General features: G+C 60.3%; 1 protein-coding gene across 1 annotated transcript; it reads left to right on the top strand.

The window, feature by feature from the left end:
• The first annotated feature begins 1,133 nt into the window (after positions 1–1,133).
• On the top strand, positions 1,134–12,964 carry MYMK (myomaker, myoblast fusion factor). Its single transcript, XM_060610370.3, has 5 exons — positions 1,134–1,380; positions 5,637–5,751; positions 6,549–6,697; positions 9,526–9,642; positions 10,111–12,964. The coding sequence occupies exons 1-5, from the start codon at positions 1,246–1,248 to the stop codon at positions 10,258–10,260; spliced, it is 666 nt and encodes a 221-aa protein (XP_060466353.1). The 5' UTR covers positions 1,134–1,245; the 3' UTR covers positions 10,261–12,964.
• Positions 12,965–20,942: the final 7,978 nt, after the last annotated feature.

A 20,942-nucleotide genomic window follows, 5' to 3' on the forward strand; every position in this document is an offset into this window, starting at 1 on the left:
GCTCCGTCGGTGAAGCGTCAGGCTTCGGCTCAGGTCATGATCTCACGGTCTGTGAGTTCGAGCCCCGTGTCGGGCTCTGTGCTGACGGCTCGGAGCCTGGAGCCTGCTTCGGATTCTGGGTCTCCCCCTCTGTCTGCCCCTCCCCCACTCACGCTCTGTCTCTCTGTCTCTCTCTCTCTCTCTCTCTCAAAAATAAATAAAACATTAAAAAAAATTTTTAAATGTGCATTTTTCATATGTGAATTTTATCAGGATGAAAAAAATAGAGCAGAAGGGAAAGAATGTTCTTCTGCTGACAAGGAATCCATCCATCAGGAAACAAGCAAGCAGTCAGACCAGGGAGAAAGTCTGTCTGTGGAGCTCACCACTCCCATCGTTCTTGGGCCGGAGGATAAGGGGGCACCCCGCCAGACGGCTCCCCTCAGACCTCTTAAAACAAGGGAAAGTCACTTCCCAAAGGCCAGCCAAGGGGTGCGGAGAAGGCGAGCGTCAGCCTTGTCCTGGGTCGTCAGCCTTATCCTGGATCATCAGCCTTATCCTGGATCGTCAGCCTTACCCTGGATCGTCAGCCTTATCCTGGATTGTCAGCCTTACCCTGGATCGCATTGGAGACCATCCTGGTGTCTGTTACAGATGCGAGACGACGTAAACAAACAGAAAAAAACCGTTTCATTGGTTCTGTTTTGGGGGAATCTGTGTGTGGCGGGGGGGAGAGGGGGGCGGAAAGCAGGCGAGTGAGCGGGACCCTGCCTATGGGCTGGTAAAATATGACACTTGTCTACAGGGTCCTTCGGTGATTAGAATTGACTAAACCTTGGGTTCTCTCACCTCTAGCCGCCAGCGGACATTGGTGCCCTCGTCCGGGGCTCCCGAGTGCCCTGGGGAGAGGGCCAGGACGGAAAGAGGCTGCAAGTTGAGGCTGGTACTCATGGGGACTTTGTCACCTCGAAGGAAAGAAGGATGGTCTCCTTGAATCAATAACTCTGGTCTCCCAAATTAAAAAAAAAAAAAAAAAAAACTCCGAGACAAGTGTTGATCACGTGGTACGTCAGCTGTTGGCCTCTGTCCGTGTGCCCTCAACACGTGCACTCAAGTCCCTGCCCCCCTTCGGGGCATTCGAACCACAGCTGCCATCGGAGCCCCCACTGAAGGGAGCGGGCCTCGTCCCTTCTGAGTTCTCTGCCCTGGGGACCCGGGCGGCCCGCACCCTCCCCTCCTCCCCAGCCGGCGCCCTCCTCCCGGCCCATGGGGACGCTCGTGGCAAAGCTGCTCCTCCCCACCCTCAGCAGCCTGGCTTTCCTCCCCACAGTCAGCATCGCTGCCAAGCGGCACTTCCACATGGAGGCCATGGTCTACCTGTTCACCATGTTCTTCGTGGCGGTAAGTCCGGGCCCCGCGGGAGGGCCCACGCGGGGCACCCCCCCAACGGCGGAGGAGGGGGGCCATCTTTCCACCACGTGCCTGTATCGGTGATGAGGAGAAGTGATTTGGAGGTGAAAGAAAGAGCCCGAAGACCAGGAGAAAGGGGTGGGGGGCCCCCCTCCTCCTCTCTGGACCTCAGGTTCCCCGCCTGTGCCGGGAAGTCACTCTGGGCTTGGTGTGCGTAAAATGGGCGAGATTCGGTGGGTCCAGGACGAGCCCCTCCGGGGTGCCCCTTCTCTCACCGCTGGCAGGCCACCCCAGGCCCCCGCCCTTGTCCCACCTACGAGCGCGGGGCAGCTGAGCCGGGGCGGAGGGGCCGCACCGGGCCCCGGGAGGGGGGTAGTGGGGTTTAGGGAACGTGTAGGGCCTGGGTGAGTCTGATTCCAGGATTCTGGAATTCCGTAGCTGGCCCCTGTTCAGGAGGGCCTGCTCACGTCTGCTTGTCTCTCCTTCTTGGGGCCTACGTCCGTCTCTCTCTGAGTCCTTCTTTCTCCATTTATAAGCCTGGACGGCTGCCCTTTAGCACTGTCTCTCCCCCCCTCCCCTCCCCATGGGGCTCTTTCCCTCTGCCTTTCTCCTGTTGCTTTTCTCCACATCTGCCTTTTTTTCTTTCACTCTGTCTGCGTCTGGGTCTCTCTTGATTTCTGGAGCTCTCTCTCCATAGAACTTGCCCTCTTCCCAAACCTCCTTGTCTCTCCCTGTCCGGCTTTGCCCCCCTGCCCCTCCACGTGTCTCTTTGGCTCGATCTGTCCCTCTAGTTTCTGTCTGTCTGTCTGCCTATACTCCTGCCCGTGTACATCTCTATCTGATCAATCATTGCCCCCGACCTACCCAGTCGATGATCCTTCCATCCACCTGCCCGCCCCCGTCGGTGTCTCAGTGCCATTCTATCTCCCTGCCGCCATGTCCCTCTGAGCCCCCGCACGATCACGGCTGGCCCCCCTCCCTGGCTCTGACAGTCCTCCTCCTCGGCTCCCCTCAGACTCACCCTTCACTGAAGCCCAGCTCCCCGCCAGAAGCACGCACCGCGGGGGCGAGCGTCCCCCCGGACGTGACAAATCGCACGATGCCTTTTGCCGCCGGCCCGGCTCCCCAGCAGCAGGGCCTCGGGGTCCCGGGGGCAGCCGTGGGCAGTAGGTGTGTGAGCACACGCCTGTGTCCGCAGACGTGCCTGCACGTGTGTGTGCACTTGGGCGGGCGCCCCCTTAGGCAGCAGGGACCTGGGGCCAGGGGCTGCCTGGGGCTTGTCTCCACCTCTGGGTGGGAGAGACCCCCGCCAGGAGCCAGCATCCAGGCTGGGGGGCGTGCCGGGGGCTCTGCACACAGTGTCTTCTGTGGTCTTCTCGGCTCCCCGTGAGCCTGGGATTGTGACGGGCCCATTTGACGGATGGAGAAACCGAGTCCGACAGAGGCTGAGTCCCGTGTCACTGTGAGCACCAGATGTACCTTGGAGCTCCTGGCTCAGTCAAGGCATTTTGTCCGATGCCATTTCATTGGCCCCACAAGGGACCCCTGCTTGGGAGGGCTCCAGGAAGTCGGTCTGGCAGGTGGGAAGCCCAGGCACGGGGCGGACGCGGGACTTCTCTGCGGGTACAGGGGGCTTAGGGCCGGGGAGGGGGGCCAGGGGTCTCGTCCCCAGGCCCAGGTCAGACCCCACCCAGGAACCCACAGACACGGCCAGGCCACCCCTCCCTGCCGGGGCTGGGCTGGCCCCCAGCTGCCTCCGGGCTGACCTCAGCGGCCCGCCCTGGCCCGCCCAGAATGGCAGAGGCAGCTGCCTCCTGCGACAAATGTCCTCCAACCTCAAAGCCACACTCAACCCCTTTCTCCCAGAGCCCCAGGCAACACCAGTGCAGCCCCTGCCTCCCATGTGGCTTCTTCTGCGTTCCACCCAGGACCCTCCTTGGCCAGTTGTCACAGGGGGTGGCCTGGCCCACCCCGCGGACCGACAGAGGGGGCCCCAAGCAGGCAGCCAGTGGCCGGGCTCACAAAACAAGGCTCCGTGAGGTCGGCCTCTGGAGGCGGTGCGGTCTCCCACCAGGTCCCCAGCTGTACCCCACCCCCACCAGCACCCTCCGGGCCCCCAATCTGCCCCTGCATTGGAAGACGGAGGCAGGCCTCACAGGCGCCTATCCCCGCTCTGCCCTGCCTCCTTGGCAGGTAGCACTGCTCAGAATCTCACCGTCCCCACCTGCCCAACAGAAATGAACCAAGGGCTTGGCCGGAGAGCCCCCCCCCCCCCATCTCGGGTCAGCTCTCCTTCAAACCGCTCTAAACCCTGCATTCACACGGCCGGGATGAGACAGTATTCCTGCTCTTGATGGGGGCAGGGCACAGACACTCCAAGAATCTCTTAGCAATTAAGTCCGTAATTCTACACGGCGATCTGTGCTGCGAAGGAGAGGTGTGGGTGCAGAGACAGCAGATGATGGGGCTGGGGGGCGGGGGGAGGGATGGAGTTCTAGAAGTAGCAGGAGAATATCCATGTCACTTGCAAGGCCTCGCTCTGCCTGCCAGAGCCACGTGGAGCAAGTGTCCTTCTCCCCACTCTATCCCACAGAGTTCTGAGCACCTTGATCAGGCCTCACCTGAAGCTTCCCTTTCCCCAAACAGTTATGTCCACTCCCTAGTTGTTCTTCTCTATCCTCTCTGCCTGTGTCACTTCAAAGGGCGCAGACTCCAAAGTTCAACACAGTCTTCTAGGTGGGTCTGACCCGGACAGAGAGAAGCAGGACTCTGTCACCTCCCTTGTTCTGGGCACTATACCTCTATTAACACCTCCCGGGGCACCTTAGCTTTAAGACACCCGTAATTGTAACCAATATGAGCTCTAAATCCACCCCAACTTGCTTGACTCACCGGGTGACCCTGGGCTCCTGCTCCCCCTGTAACATCCCTGGGGCCTCCGGACGTGGGCTGCTGTCCTGCACACCTCCTCCCGCCCGCTGAGCTGGGCTCACCAAGAGATGATTGTGCCGGTTTCCGGGCTCGTCTATGCCCGTGGAACTTGTCAAAATAATTACGTCACATAATTTAATATTCCTTAAAATGATGAAATGCATATATGCAAAAGGAAAGAGTTGTTTTTGGTAAGAAGTCAGTTGACAGCTTTGAGGATACCCCATAGAGGCATTTGGCTTTAAAAATTGCCGGTAGGGGTGTCTGGGGGGCTCCGTCGGTTAAGCGTCCGATTTCCGCTCAGGTCACGATCTTGCGGTCCGTGACATCGAGCCCCACGTCGGGCTCTGTGCTGTCAGCTCGGAGCCTGAAGTCTGTTTTGGATTCTGTGTGTCTCCCTCTCTCTCTCTCTCTCTGCCCCTCCCTTGCTTGTGCTCTGTCTCTCTCTCTCTCAAAAAATAAACATTAAAAAAAAGTAATAAAAAAATAATAGGTTAGAAAAAATTGCTATTAAATAAGGTGTCGAGGAGACGACCGTACGAGTGTGGGAGCGGCCGGGCAAAACGACCGTGCCGTCTGCAGCACCGGGGTCCCTGCGGTGGTTCTCGAAGCGTGTTCCCCCTGGGGGCTGGCTTCAGCCTGAAAAACTCTTAAAAATGCACATCTCCGACCTCCCGCCAGACCTGCCGAGTTAACGACTCAGGGTGGGCTCAGCGATCCGAGGAATCACAAGCCCCCCCCGGGGGTTCTGGTGCCCACTCGGGGCTGAGGGCTTCCTCTGCGGGGTAGCCCAGTCACGACAGGGGTCAACCGTACAGCAGGAGGCCCCTCAGGCCCCCCAGGAGCCGCCTGGCATCCAAAGCGTAGGCCCTGGCCTCACGTCCACGGCCGCGGGGAACGTGCACCGGCACCCACTGGCGGTAACCCCGGCTGTTGAAGGAACGTGCAGGGCGCGTCTTTGAGCCTCGGCGGAGCGTCGCCCGGCCTCTGTCTACTCGCGTCACAGAAAGTAAGAGACGCGTCTGAGCCCTCAGCGCGTCCCAGGCTCCGGACCCCGACACGGATTGTTTCCTCGAATCCCCACGAGACCCCATGAGGGGAGCAGTAGGCAGCACCCCCATTTTTCAGGTGGGGAAACTGAGGCACGGGGCCGTGAAAGGACTTGCCCGAGCTGGTGAGTGGTCTGGCTCAGCTCGGAGTGGGGCTGTGGCTGGGGCCCAGCCCCGGCCCCGGTCCCCCCACCCCCCTCCCCTCCCGCCCTCCCCCACCCGTGCGCTGTGCCTCCCAGCCCCCAACTGCCCTGCGTGTTCCCACAGTTCTACCACGCCTGCAACGGGCCCGGCCTGTCGGTCGTCTGCTTCATGCGCCACGACGTCCTGGAGTACTTCAGCGTCTACGGGACAGCGCTGAGCATGTGGGTCTCACTGATGGGTGAGTGGCCGCACCTCGAAGCCCAGTTTCCCCGCCGTCCGCGGGCCGGGCCCCCCCCCCTCCCGAGAAACCCGACCCCAGCGATCCTGCTGCCCAGTCCTCATCTGGAGCGTCTCCTCCCCCGCTCCCGGGGCCCAAGCACAGTCTGGTCTAGGGACGCGCAGCCCTTACAGGCCCGGATTCCCATTCTCGAAACCTCCAACGGACACTCTCGGTGAAGGCTTGTTCCGACACGCGCATGGCAGAGCAGTGCCGAGGGCCGGCGGAAGGGCTTCCGCTCTCTTCCCCCGGAGACCGCTGTCCCCAGGGCAGGGTTTGCCCCCGAGACGTTTCTTGAGGCTCGCGCAAGCCTTGACGCACGTCGCTGTCAGCTCGGGTCGGTACGAGGATGGAATCCCTGGACGCAAGTCGTCCCGCGACTTTGTTCTCACTTAGCGCCGTCTCGCGGCAATGTGAGTCAGGGCACGTGGACCCCGTCGCTCGGGGCTCCCTGCTACGCGCCCGTGAAGGACCCAGATCTTTCCTGTCTCTTAGCTGGGTGTCTTTGTCTCCGTCCCAGGGGTCCCCAGGGGCGCGTGCGTGCCGCCCGGGCTGCTCCGTCCACGTCTCTCCCTTCAAACCCGCTGGAACAACTCAGACCTCGGAGTGACCGGGCTGGGCCATGGGCTGTCTCTGGCAGAGGACGCCCAGCACTGGGAGCCCTGAGGGATGCCTCTGGGGGAGCAGCGGCCGGGGTGGGGGTGGGGTGGGGTCAGGGGGCCCGCTCACCTCTGCCGGTTCCTCTCCCCGCCCTCCAGCGCTGGCCGACTTCGACGAACCCAAGAGGTCGACCTTTGTGATGTTTGGCGTCCTGACCATCGCGGTCCGGATCTACCACGACCGCTGGGGCTACGGCGTGTACTCGGGCCCCATCGGCGTGGCTGTCCTCATCATCGCCACCAAGTGGGTGCGTACCGCCTGGGCCTGTCCCCCGGCCCCCCTCACCCCTCCGCCCCGGGCTCTCCGATGACCGCCCGTCTCACCTAAAGCACAGAGACGGTGAGCACCAGGCGCCCCTGCCCCACCGGCGTGGTTTCTGTCACCGGCACTCACCGGCTCTGGGCCTAAAACCCAAGTGACGTCACTCCCCTGCCCCAGCTTCCAGGTCTGCGAAGCGATCATTACGGGAACAGTCTCTTCCTTACCTCGTGGGCTTGGTTCCGAGATGAACTGAGATAATGCACTTAAAGTACTAGCATGGAACCTGGGTGTTCAACAAATAGGAGTCGTTAGGGGTATTGCTGTTCATAGTATTGCAGACAGTGACTCCTTTAAAGATGCAAAACCCATCGGAAATGGCCTGGGTTGATCTGGGAAGACTTCCTGGAGGGGGTGAGCCTAGAGTTTGGTTCTAGTGAGGAAGGAGGCTGCGGTATGCAGTCGACAGGAAGAGGGATCTGCCCGTAAGCGTTGAGGAAGCTCGAGCTGGAGTTTCTGACGCTGAGAGCCCTCTGCTGCCCACCCCTGGGGGGTATGGCACCCAGTAGGCCCTTACACACGGCTCCCAGGCCTCCCCTAATCCTCTGTTGTACCGAGCCCCCCCCCCTGCCCCCCCCCCCCCCCCCCGCCGGCGGTGAGACCTGAAACTCACACTCCCCAGGCTGTCGAGAAACCTTCGAGAAACCTTCGGCAGGATGGGCCCAGGGCCATTGCCTGGGGCCCCAGAAGGGAAGGAGCTGAACCTTGCCGGGCCAGAACACAGGTCTGGACTGCCGCAGGCCTGAGGCCGGGCTCACTCTCCAGCCGTGCGGCAGCTCAGGCCCCAGGGGGACGTCCCTCTGCCCCACTTTAGCCCCTCTGGAGCTCCTCCTGGAATCTCAGGGTCCCAGCTCCAAGTGCTGGCGGAAGGTCCGGTCCGACCCAGCCCAGGCCACACACCCACTCAAGGCCCTAAAATTAAGCCAAGATGGCAGGACCTCAGAGGATGGTCTGCCGGGCCACCTGGGGAGCAAGCAGGAAGGCAGTTCCCTGGGAAGAGGGGTCCGGCTGGACAACTGGTTGCAGAGAGTGCCCACCAACCCATTTTACAGCTGCGGGAGAGAACATAAAGTTCTGGTGGCGATCCTTCCCCTCGCGCCCCGGGCTCCTCCCACAGCCAGGGAGCAGAGGGTTTGTTTGGCCAGGCGGTTAATGAAGGAAGTAGGGCTCAGAGAGGTCAGCAACCAGCAAGAAGTCACAGCAGCACCGAGCGCGGCCGGGCCTCGACTTTTCAAGCAAGGGAAGGGAGGGAGCCTCTTTCTCACTGGGGCTCAGGGACGCACTGCTGGCCTGGGCCTGACCCAGGAGGCCCCTCGGAGCTGCCTCGGAGGAGGGGACCGTGTCTGGACCCAGGGAAGGACCACATTAATGAACAGGCTGGAATGCATAAACACAGAGCCCTCGATAATGCGCTCACTCCTGGCAGGAAGTAGGATAGTCTCCTTGGTCTGCCCTGGAGGGCTGTCGTTCCCCGCCTCCCCCACCCACCCCCCCTCTCGCAGATCTTGGCAGGTCTGAATCTGGGCTGCATTGTAATCCGCCAGAATAGAAGTCACTCCCTAGTGTCCCTGAGAATCCTCATGGGGACTTCCACGGCCTTGGGGGCTGTGGGTCCAGCCACAGGAACCAAGAGGTCTGCCCGGCTCCCTGCATCTGGGGCTCCAATTGTGTTTTGCAGACCATTTAGCGTGGAATTTATTTTGGATTTTCAAGGGCAGTTGTTTCCTGGAATGAGGGTGGATTTTTCTCCCGGAGGCTCGTCCCTTCTCGAGCCAGAGTTGGGAACAGCAACCCTCGGGGAGAGGAAGCCGAGCCGGGTGTGGGGGGGGGGGGGGGGGGGTGCAGGGCTGGTCAGGCCAGGCTAGGGCACGACCTGGGGCAGCCACGGCCGTGGCCACCCACACCCAGGACGCCCCCAGCCGCACCCAAGCCCTATCTGTGCCGCCTGATTCCTTATCAGCGATGGTAAATTACAGAAACCTGAAAACCAGGCTTTGGCGGCCAAAGTTGCCCTGCCCCAGCCCAAGGCTACTCGGGGTCTCTGTGCACTCCACCTGGTGGGCTGGTGGAGGGGAGGGGGGCGCTTCCCCAGCCCCCGGGGGGCCTCCACCATTCGCAGTGTGCATGTGTAGGCTTGCCACAGGCCTAAACACCCCGCTCTCTGAAACACTTCGGAACGCCCAAGGGTTCGAGATTCCAGGGTGTGGACCTGCATTTACTGCATGATTTCAGTGCATGTGAACCCGAATTCAAATGCCCGCTTGAGCCTTCCGCTAACATCAGGGCCTGCGAAACCACAGATGTAACGTGTGAGTCAGACTGTCTCATAAATACTGTGATGGGACATCGGTGAAAGCAACCAAAGGGACTTTCGGAGCACCACACGGGCGCCCCCACCGGCCATACTGGCGGGCAGGGCCAGTGCTCCAACACCCCCTTGCTGTGACTGGCGCCCTGGGGGGGTCCCCTCCGGCTGGGGGAGGGGCATGTGAAAGGGTGGCCTTGTTACATCCCGAAGAGGCAGGCAGGGGTGGGGTCCCCATGGGGGGGGGGGGGTGGGTACTGGGCCCGCGGTTCCCAGCTCGGCCGTCCAGGCTGGGGGCTCCCTTGGGTCCCGCAGCCGCGAGGCTGGGCATGTGGGGCGTCTCCCTGCGCCCCAGCCCCTGCCCGAGTGCAGCCAAGGTGCGCATGCCCAGGGCGAGCTCTCCGGGCAGCCCAGGGCGGCGTCCCCCGCATCACCGGCCACTCTCCCCGCAGCTGCAGCTCATGAAGGAGAAGAAGGGTCTTTACCCCGACAAGAGCGTCTACACCCAGCAGATAGGCCCCGGCCTCTGTTTCGGGGCGCTGGCCCTCATGTTACGATTCTTCTTTGAGGTACAAGGCCTGAGCCTCCTCGGGGTGGCCTCACGTTCCTGCTTTTCTGTCCCTCGGGGTGGGTGGAGGGGAGCCTCCCTCCCTCCCGCCACAGCCTGCTTCGTCCCCAGCACCGGGCCGATCGCTGCCTGTGCGCACCTGAGGCGAGGCGCACAGCCCAGATGGGGCCTGGGGCGGGGGCCAGCACCCGCAGGGAGGAGGGAGGAGGGAGGGGGGCAGGGAGGAGCCCCAGACTCCTTGTCAAAGGCCTAGCGAGTGGGGTTTGATGTCAGGAAAGATGGCCTGGGCTGGACACTGAGGGGAGGCTCCTTGGAGGAGGCCACTTGGCCACATTCCTGAGTGGGGGCGGGGAGGTGACCGGCAGATGCCCTGGGGAGCCAGGCAGGCCGGCGTGCAAGCAGGGGCCCAGAGCGTCGGGGAGGGGGGCCTGGGGCCCCAGACTGACTCCCCCCCCCCCCACCCCTACAGGATTGGGATTACACCTACGTGCACAGTTTCTACCACTGCGCGCTGGCCATGTCCTTCGTCCTCCTGCTGCCCAAGGTCAACAAGAAGGCCGGAAGCTCGGGACCCCCTGCCAAGCTGAACTGCCCCACCCTTTGCTGTGCTTGTATCTGACTGCGCACCGCGCCCGCCCCCTGCCCCCTGCCAGCCCCTGCCCTGCCGCATCTCCCGCCTGCAGAGAGACCCCCATGGCCCCCCCCAGCTCTGAGCATCCGGGAGAAATGTCTCCCCTCAGAGGGATTTGGGGAGCATCCCGCTGAGTGCTGCTGGGAGCCCACTTACTAGGTTTCTACGGAGTACGAGCCACCGTGCTGGAGAGAAAAGGACTTCCTGCCCCGCTCCTGCTCCCCCACAGTCATGGCCAGTCTGCGTCCGCAGGACCCCACAGCCAACATGTGTCTCCCCCCGCCCCGTCCCCCTTTCCTCCTCACCCAGCCACAAAGGGACTCTGCCCATGTCCCCTTCACAACACCTGTCTCCTCCTGGACCCTGGTTGTCACCGCTTCTGTCCTGTGCCCTCGGGCTCTGAGCAGACCCGTGTAGGAAGCCAAGGCCAGTGGGGGCCAGCTCCGTCCAGGCCTGCTGGCCGTCCCTCCGGCCGGGTCCCTGAATCAAGCCGTGTCAGTAACGGCAGCCCACAGGAAGCTCCTCAACCCTTGACCTTCCTGTGTGCCAGAAGCTTATGATCATCGCTTAATCTAATTCGTAAGACAAGTCTGCGTTAAAGGATGATCACTCCGTTCTACAGACAGAAGCCTGAGGCGCAGGGTCCAGGGTGTGTCCGAGGCCTCGAGCAGGCGAGCGCAGACCCGGGCCAGGCCCGCCGCCACCAAGCCCGCCCCCTCGCTGGGCGCGAGCACCTGTGTTGGCCCTTCGAACAGCTCCACCCGGGGCTAACGGCCAGCGCGGGAAGGGGGTCTGGGCCCAGGGACACCCGAGCGGAGGCCGGCGGGCCCAGAGCCAGGCACACGGGGCAGGCTTGCGGCAGTGCTGAGGGAGGGCGGCCGGCTCCCGCCTACAGCCCGTCTGCGCTGGGCCCCGCGAGGGCGGGAGCCGGCCTCCCAGACATCACCTCACAAACCTGAGCCTCCCCGGCAGCCCCAGCCCACCCCAGCTTCCCGAATGATGTGGGCACATCTGTCAGGCAGGAAGTTACCTACACCTGTCTGGGGCCTGTTTTGTGTTTCCAGATGGTGCACACCCACCCCCACCGCACGGGGCGGCCCCTTATTTGTCCTGAAGTCACCTCTTGCTCCCCTCAGGGGGCCGGGAGAGAGCCGGGGACAAGGCTGGCCCCTCGGCGAGGCACCCCCGGTCTGTCGGCCTCCCTGACTGTCCAGAGGTCCCACGTGTGGGGCCCGGACGCCCACAGTCTCACTCTGGCTCAGCCCCTTCCTGAGCCTACAGACTGGATGACAGAGCAGCCTCTGGGCAGTTCACACGGGCTCGGAGTCCTGGCCGGGCCCCGGGGAGCAGGCCTCAGCCTCGCTCTGCTTCCCAGTTGAGGAAGTTGAGCCCACAGCTTCGGGGCCGTCCTCCCAGACGGACATGTCCCCGCATCCCCCGCCCGGCGCAGGGACGGGCAGAAGCCGCTTCCGTTGGCTTCTGGTCCGGTTGAGGGGTGGGCACACACACATGCCCGCTCACACCGCGAAGAGATAGGGCCCCCTGGAAACAGCATCGTCCTGTCCGGCCTGTCTCCCAGCTCCGCGAGGGGAGACACCGGGCAGGAAGGAAAGGGAAGGCTGTGGGGGCCACGCGGGGGGCCTGCGGCATCACTCTGGAAACAGGCCTCTGCCAGTCGCCTCCCTCCCCGTCACCTCCCTCCCATCCCCTCCCCCGTGTCCCCCCCCCCCCGACACACACCCGGCGAGCACACCCCAGCTCCCAGCTCCGCGGCAGCAGATGGAAAGTTGGAGGCCGCGGGATGCTCCTGAGCAGGGAGGAGGTGAGGGGCCGGCCAAGAGCGTTAAGGACCATACTAACAGGCTACTCACTGCGGCCACGCTGATTTATGAGGCCGTCTGGGAGCCCAGCCAAGTCTGTAAGTCATGGACAATTAGGAGGCTCGCTCCAGCCCTCAGCCCCGTCCGCCTCTGGGGCTCTAGGCCCACCGCGCCCCTCCTCAGCAGGGTCCGCACCGTGGAGACCCCACGGTGCAGATAGGGACACTGAGGGCCGGAGGCCGGCGGCTGGCCCCGGTGACTAGGACACTGGGTGCTGAGCGGTGGCTGTGCCCAGGGTCTTACTCCTAACCCTAGCGGCCTCTTCCTCTGCTTCCAAGGCCCACTTTGACATCTTGGGGGCTCCAGCCAAGGGCCGGGGGGGGAGTGCCCGGGAGGGGGACAGAAAGAGAAGAGGCCACTTGGACCCGCCAGCCCTACACCTCGAGACTAACAAGGAAGAAAAGAAGTCTCATGGCCTTCAGACCAAACACCTCTGAGTCCCAGTGTCCTCGAGCCCGGGGCCTTCGTGCCCTAGAATCCAGCGGTCATGGCACCCGGTGCCAGGAGGGACCTCCGAGGGCCCCACCCCAGGCCCCCTGGGGCTCTGGACGGGACTCACCTCCAGCCAGCCCTGATGAGGGAAGCCTGAGTCCCGACTCCAGCGTGTGCCTGGAAGCCGAGCCCGAGATGATGGCAGCCCCAGAGCAGCCTGTGCAGTAGAACTTGCTTTCATGATGGAGGCGAGGCGGGGGCGCCCGGGGGGCTCAGTCCACTAGCGTCCGACCTCGGGTCAGGTCATGATCTCGCGGTTTGTGGGTTCGAGCCCCGCGTCAGGTTCGGTGCTGACAGCTCGGAGCCTGGAGCCTGCTTCGGATGCTAGGTCTCCCTCTCTCTCTAACACCCCCCCCCCCCCACCCACCGCTCATGCTCTCTCTCTCTCAAAACCAAGTAAACATTAAAAAAAAAAAAACTTTAAATGATGGAGATGATGAGACCATTCCCACGCCAACTGCCCGCCACACACATGGCCACAGGGCATTTGAAATGTGGCTGGTGCCACGGAGGAGCTGATTAATCTAAAATGTAAGAAGCCACGTGTGGAGGGTTGCAGATAAAATGCAGGGCACCTGGTTACGCATGAATTTCAGACAAACAAAAAACGATGATCTCGCCTACGTGTGTCTCACGCGGTATTTGGGACCTATTTACGTGAGACGCACTTACAGGAAGACAAGCGTCGCCGCTCATCTGAGATTCAAATCCGATGCGGCGCCCTGTCCTATCCCCGCGGCCGCGGCCGCGGCCGGCGCCTACCGCACGGGACGGCGCGTCTGCCAGAAACCGAAGGAACGGGACAGCTCCCTGGACGTGCAGGCTGGGGGGTCCTGAGTGAGAGCATGGGCCGCGGGCCGAGGGGCTGCAGCGCCCAGGACGCGCCCTCTCCGCTCGCCGCATCCTCCCTGCACCCTGGGGGCTGGGGGGTGCGCAAAGGCCTCCCTGCGCCTGGACGCGGCCTCCAGACCCCGCAGAGCAAGGGGCACGGAGCAGTGCCCCCGCTTGAGCACCGGTGCCCCCGACGCAGGCACACACGCGCACGCCCGTGCGCACATACGTGCACACACACAGAGCTCAGCTGCAGGGGGAGCCACACACCCCCAGCGGCAAAAGGCAAACGCAGAAGTATTATAAACACTTACAACCACGCAGACAAAACAGTCTATCGTAGGGGCCCCTCCGCCTCCCTGGAGCTGGGGCGGGGTCCGCCCGGGGAGCCAGCGGCCTCTGTTTGCTCAGAAGGAGGTGTTTTGGTCTGAGGGCAGTCTGTGTGCCCGTGGCCTTTGCCTGCTACCGACATTTCCTGTCTCTGTTATTCTCTTCTTCAGTAAGACCATCTGAAACCCAAAACTTTTATTGCCCCTTTTAAAAAGGCTTTACAGCTCCCCGTCTGCCTCATCCCTGCCGGCTGGCGGGCTGCGATTGTAGTTAGGGAAAGCGGGAAAGCAGCGGCAGCTGCCACAGGAATTCGCCCTGGGCTCAGCCGCAGGGTCTTGGCCGAGGACCCGCAGGGAGGAGGGCCAGGTATGTGGGCAAGGCCAATTCTGCAGAGTCGGCAGGAAGGCCGTGGGGGCGGGGGCGGGGGGGACCCGGCTGGCCGGTTAGCCGGTGGCCAGAGCTCGCTGGGCGCCCCCCCGGGGATCCCTCACGGCTCGGCGCCCCGGGGCCCGTGTGGTCCCACCTCTGCAGCAGGTTTCCTCACCTCTGGCCGGGGACAGCAGCCTCGCCCGCTGCTGCACTCAGGCCGGAGGGGGTGAACTGAGTCAGATGCTGGCTGCCCTGGTCTTGGGAAAGAAAACAAGGCAGAAAGAGGAAGCAGGAGTGTGGGTCGGGAGGTCCGGTGTGGAGGTGAGGAAACAGGCGTGGGCTCCATCTCCCTCTGGGACCTCGGGCAAGCCCCCTGCACCCTGCTGGTCCTCTAGGCCTCAGTTTCTTCCTTCGTGAGGCGCCTGCCTCACCTGGGCGTTGCCAAGGTTAAATGAGGTGATTGAAAACAAAGCGCTTAGCACGGTATTGTTTAAGTGGCCTTTAAATAACTGGCCTTGTTTTCGTGATCAGTAGTCTTGGGCGAGCCGGAGGGTAGCAGGCAATCAAGTAGAGGGACCCTTACAGTCAGGGGACACGCACCCCAGATATGGCACCAAATGGCAAGAAAATGAAATGCTTCAAACCAAATGTTTATTATGGACTAAGAATTATGGATCAAGGAAGTAAGCGAGGAAGGCTGCCTGGAAGAGGCGGGCTTGAGACGGAAGCTAGAAAAGCAAAGTGGACTGAACCGTGTGAGCCTGCAGATGCCTGGCTCTTGAGACTCGTCTGTGACGGCTTCACCGGTCCACGGTTCTGAGTCTGACCGTCCTCTAGGCCCTGGGCCTCCCCGGACCCCCTGCATCCTTCCCAGAGAACCGCTGCTGCCCGGCTGGAGAGAAGGGTCTGCCCGGCTCGACCGTCCCGGCTTCTGTCGCCGGCATGTGATCCAGGATAAGAGGGACATAGATGGGCCTGCCTGGCGTGCTCAAGGTCCAAAGGTGGAGGGAGGAGGAGGCCGCCCTGGGCTCTCCTGCCCTCGCTGGGAGCTGGGGTGGGCGGGGGAGGGGGGAGGGCTGCGGTCAACCCAGCACATGAACAGGACTTCAGAGGCAGGCGTGTGCTGGCCTCGGGGTGCGGCCTTGCTCGAGAAAGGGCTGCTGGATGGCCCACGCCTCTGTGCCTCGTCGCCAGTGCTGCTCTGGGGCTTCTGTCTCGCCCCGATGCCTCACTTTACCATCACCCCCTTCCCGGCCGGTCACATTTGCCAAGCAGCTTTCCCAACCTCGGGGCTTCGCGGGGAGCCAGCCACACCCGGGCTCTGCCTCCCCGGCTCGCACAAGCAGAGACAGAGGTGAGCGAGGGGGTGGGGGTCGGGAAAGACCCCGCAGAACGTGTGCCGTTCGCAGACCTAAGGAGAAGGGAGCGGTGGTCCAGGGAGAGGGCGGAAGGTCAGCGGGGTCTGTCTGGGCACCGCGGGGGCCGTTGTGGCCGCGAGAGCTAGCGGCGGGGGCCGGGCGGACGGGGCGCGGGCCGGGTGCCCGGGGGCCGGGAGGCTGTTGCTGCCATAGCGGAACGTAGGTGGACGTGGGTGACTCTCCACTCACACTTAACCAATATTTGCCAACAAATGGGCAGGCTTTTCCATGTCTTGGTGAGGGCAGACTCCTGGCCCCTTGGAGAGCCCACACTTGATAAAGGGCTAGTCGGTAGCCTGAGAAGCCTCGGCCTTGACCCCTTGCTGACCTGCACTCCAGGACCAGGATGGCGGGGCCAAGTGTGGGAAACGGCTCTGGAGCCGTGGGCCGTGGGTCCCTGGACGACCCTCGGCCCCCAACGTCTCCAGAAGCAGAGACCCTTGCTTATCCTGCTGGGGCCGTCCAGTGACACAGTGGCCGTGTTGGCACCTCCCCCACAGCCACCACCCCCTCCCCCAGGCTGCCGAAAACCTGTCCTGCTCGGGAAGGCTGGCAGAGGCGCACGGACCCTCACTCTGATGGCAAGCCGGCACCATGGGGTCAAGCCGCCATCCGGGCTGGGGTGAGCGGGGTCACGAGGTCCGCATCACGACCCGCGGGCGCTTCGGAGGAGGATCCGGGGAGCCCTGGGCAGGGGTCACTGAGACTCCCCACCCAGGAGGCAGCCAGCGACGGCCGTGACCACCCCAAGTTCAGGGCCGGCTGGGCAGGCTGGGCTGTCCGGCCTGGAGGCCGCAGAGAAGGAAGGGGCCAGCAAGCGCCTAGAGCTACATGACCAGCCCGGTCGCCCTCTCTCCCTTCCGAGAAGCTGGGCCCCTGGTGCCTTCGTTGGGGTTTGTTTTCCTAATAGCTCGGCTGACAGGAGTCTGCTGGGTGCGGGCCCCAGCCAGAGCCAGGCTGTCGAGTAGCTGCGGCCACATCTGGAAGATGTTTGCAGAGACCCCGGCCCCCTGCCCGAGGTAGCGGGCCTCGGAGCAGCAGGCCTTATCAGCTTGGGCTCCTTCCGGGAAGCCGCCTGCCTCAGACCAACAGCCCTGACTTCTGGGACTGGAAGGGGAGGGGCCGGGCGGCGGGGCGGTCCCTGGCCTGGGGCCTCCAGCGGGCTCCAGAAATCCCAGAATGGCAGAACCCAAGATGTCAACTCAAGAGACAACCTCAGAGGCCAGCTGATCCTGCTTCCTGCCAACGCTCGCCCTTCCGTATGGGGCCCCACGACGCCCACGTCCTACGAATCGTGTGATCGGCCCCCATGACGGACTTTAGAGCCGAGAAGGGGCTCTCGAACCTGGGATCGCTTCCTCATCCTCATCCATCCCGGCCACCACGGCTGTCCCCATTGCACAGGTTGGAAAACTGGGGATCAGTGAAGTGTCAGGGTACCTGACATCTCACACCGACCGAGCTGGGACTCGACCCTGTTTGCGGTGGGGCTTCCTGGCTCTGTGTCCTTTCCGCTGCCCCTCGCGGCCCCCCTCGTCCTGCTGTGCGATGGCACAATGTGGCACTGCACTGTGGACCACCCAAGCCACTGGGCACCGCGTCCTTCTGTGAGCACGCAGGAGACGTGACCGGCGAGGCATTGGTGTCGTCCTTGCTGACCGGGAACTCAGGGAGCCCCCCCACCAAGCCTGGTGCATGACCGGCCATGCAGGCAGCACCAGGACGTAAACCGGTTCGTGAGTCAGCAACGGAGCCTGACGGGCAGGGGGCAGAGGGAATAAAAGGCCAACCGCCCGGGGCGCCTGGGGGGCTCGGTTGATTAAGCGTCCGACTCTTGATTTTGGCTCAGGTCGTGGTCTTGTGGTCCGTGAGTCTGAGTCCTGCATCGGGCTCTGTGCTCAGAGCCTGTTTGGTTGGGGTCCTCCCTCCCTCTCTGCCCCTCCCTGCCTCTCTCTCTCTCTCCCTCTCTCTCTCTCTCTCTCTCTCTCTCAAAAATAAATAAATAAACCTTAAACATTTTTTAAGTAGGAAAAAAGGGCCAGCCGCCGGCGTGCACGGCGCCTTCCGGACACTTGGGTGCCCTGCTTTGTATGTCCTGACTCGGGCCTCTCCACCGCCCTCTGAGACAGGCACCATGACTGTCCTCGTTTTGGACTCCTGACGACGCCTTCTTTCCTAATTTTCAAGCTATTACTGACCCCTGGTCCTGAGGTCACTCTGTGAGACACCAGTGTGTAAAAAATGGGCAAAGACTGGCTTTATGCCCGGGCATGTGGCTGGTGGGTTTTTGTAACTGGCCCAACGTGTTTACCGTCCGCTTCCTGTAGGAGGTCCAGCAAGTTGAGCTCATTGGCTTACGAAGTAGATGCCATCATCACGGAGAGGGAGGTGATAAGACCTCCCACTCAGGAAAAAACAGCTTTTTTTAAAAAACGTTTATTTATTTTTTAGAGAGAGGGAGAGAGAGAGAGAGTAAGTGGGGGAGGGCAGAGAGAGAGGGAAAGAGAGACAATCCCCGGGAGGCTCTGAGCTGTCAGCACAGAGCCCGATGCGGGGCTCGAACTCACGAACTGTGGGATCATGACCTGAGCCGAAGCCAGATGCTTAACCGACTGAGCCCCCCAGGCGCCCCAGGAACAAACAGCCTTTAAAACAATGGGTGCTGGCACCAACGAGACGAACCTCAACCCGTTCCTTGCACCACACCCCCAAATTCACTCAAAAAAAACCCCGAAAGCTTCCAGCGGAAAGCACAAGAGAAAATCCTCGTGACCTTCGGGTAGGCAAACGTCCTTCGGAAGGACAGCACAAGAGTGAGCCATCAAAGACAAAAATTAGTAAGCTAGATTTTATCAAAATTTAAAACTTTGGTTCCCGAGAAGCCATCGTTAAGAAAATTAAAAAGACATGGCACTTGGGTGGCTCAATCGGTTAAGCATCCAACTCTTGATTTCGGCTCAGGTCATGATCTCACCGTTCGTGAGTTGGAGCCCCGCGTCGGACAGCTCGGAGCCTGGAGCCTGCTTCGGATTCTGTGTCTCCCTCTCTCTCTGCCCCTCCCCCCTCTCAAAAATAAACTTTAGAAAACAAAAACAAAAACAAATCTCCCACTCAAACAGTGAGTTGGTTATTTTTTGTAGCTCTGCCCAATTTTGCTTTCTATATCTTGAGGTCTTTGTTAGTAGGGGCATTCAAGGTAAGAACAGTTATGTCTTCCAATAAATCAAGCTTTTTAAAAAATCGTTAAGTAATGGACTGGGTCTGGTGGTTCTTTTTGACAAAGTGTATTTTTTCTGGTACAAATAGAGTCTTTTCCAACTTTCCCTGGCCCAGTATTTGCACAAACTTTTCATTTCTAGCCGAACCGAATCCTTTTATCTTCCTCTTAAGCCTTACAGGACTTAGAACCTCTTCTCTCCAGTTTCTCCCCTCCTGACTTAAAGGCCATATTACCTTGTATTTCTGCCCTGTCTTCATTCAAAGCCCACACTACATTGCTATCATCTTTATGTGTTCCAATCTGCCCATCTACACAGCCTTCCCTTTGACTCTCTTCCCTTCTGATGCTCCTCTCCCCCCCCCCCCCCCCCAGCCTCGGTTCATTGTTTTTCCACCTCAGATATGTCCTTTAGAACTTCCTCAAGTACACGTCATCCATGGGACAGTTTCTTGATGTTTCTTTGCCTTGATTTTGGCCCCTTTTCCCTAACATTGACTTCTAGCTTGACAGTCATTTGCTGTCTGTGTTTTGACATTATAATTTTTTTTTTTTAGAGCTCCCTGTTGCTGCTGAAGGGTGAGCTCCTGAAAAGGTAATCTATACTTTCTCTCCAACTCATTCTCAAGCCTTCTCTGCTCTTGGGTGTTCATCATTTTCCTCTGAAGTGATGAGGTGTGGACCCCTTTTCTACTCATCTTGCTTGCAATACATTGGGCTTCTTATATTTGTAGGTGGCTGTCTTTCATTAGATCTGAAACAGTTCCCGCCTTAATTCTCTTCAAATGTAGCCCTGTCCCTATTCTATCTCTCCTCAATGGTCAAAACCCCACTTGGTGACCCATGTACCTGCTCACTTTATTTTCCACGCTGTTTCATGTTTCCCCAGGTCTTTACTTTCTCAGGAGTACAGTTTTCCTAACCTCCTTTGCCTTATCTTCCAGTCCAGTAATTCCCTCTTTGATTATGTTCAAACCATCCTCTGGTTTTTAATTTCAAGTACCATGTTTTGTTCTGTTTTGTTCTTTGTTTTACTTTTAGGAGAATGCTTGTTCTTTATTAATGTATTCAAGCCCCCCCTTCATTTCTTCTATAAAACATGTTCGTTTTGTGTTTTAGGTCTGCTATTCCTAATATCTGATTTTTTTTTTTTTCTGATCTGATTCTACCGCCCATTGTTTCTGCCAGCTTTTGCTCATGGTGCCTTGTTTCCTCGGGCACCATGAATGGGCACCATTCATTTTTTAGTGAATGTTGACTCTGAACTGCTCATTTGCTATGGAACTTTGTGGAAATTCCCAGAGGCCTGGCAGAAAAGCAGCTTCCTTTGGAAAGTGCCTGCCTTTGCTTCTCCTGCACACCTAGGGCTCTCCCAGCCTCAGAGCCCTTTAACCGCAAATCCCTTGTTTGAGGTTGGGGGGATACTTGAGGGGATGTGAATTCAGGTTGCACACACATGGGGCCAGCTTGTAATTATGGGTTCCCAGAGCATTTTTCCTCCTCGGCCTCGGCACCAGGGCTTGACATAAGCACTGTTGATGCGACACCTAAAGAACAGATGGATTTTTCTAGTTTCCCTTACAGCGAGGGGGGACTTGGGAGTCCCCTATTCATGGAGGTGGTCTTCTGTTTCACCCCCAGCATGGCCAGGCTCGGCGCTTTGTCTTCTGTCCCTAGCCCCAAAGGGAGCCAAAATACGATGCTCCAATCCACCTATGAGAACAGAAAAGTTTCAAGTCCCCGTATTCAAAAAGAGAGGACAGGTGTGTCTGGGTGGCTCAGTCAATTAAGTATCTGACGTCAACTCAGGTCGTGATCTCACGGCTGATGAGTTCGAGCCCCCCATGGGGCTCTGTGCTGACAGCTAGGAGCCTGGAGCTCCTTCGGATTCTGTGTCTCCCTCTCTCTCTGCCCCTCCCCCACTCATATATATATATATATATATATATATATATATATATATATATACACACACACACACACACACACACACACACTCTCAAAAATAAATAAACATTTAAAAAATTCAAAAAGAGAGGACACGTTGCTCTTTGGCCATCAAAACCAGTTAACACCAGAACCAGCTTCAAATCCACCCCAACCTACTGGTGACAACTTGGCTGCGGTCAGCCA

Source organism: Panthera onca, chromosome D4 (assembly GCF_046562875.1).
Source record: "Panthera onca isolate mPanOnc1 chromosome D4, mPanOnc1 haplotype 2, whole genome shotgun sequence".
Lineage (NCBI taxonomy): Eukaryota > Metazoa > Chordata > Mammalia > Carnivora > Felidae > Panthera > Panthera onca.

Bases quoted from the DNA above. Each gene is read 5' to 3' on its own strand.
- MYMK (XM_060610370.3), top strand. From the start codon at position 1,246: ATGGGGACGCTCGTGGCAAAGCTGCTCCTCCCCACCCTCAGCAGCCTG. The intron at 1,381-5,636 runs GTAAGTCCGGGC...GTGTTCCCACAG, and splicing joins TCACCATGTTCTTCGTGGCG to TTCTACCACGCCTGCAACGG. The intron at 6,698-9,525 runs GTGCGTACCGCC...CTCTCCCCGCAG, and splicing joins TCATCATCGCCACCAAGTGG to CTGCAGCTCATGAAGGAGAA.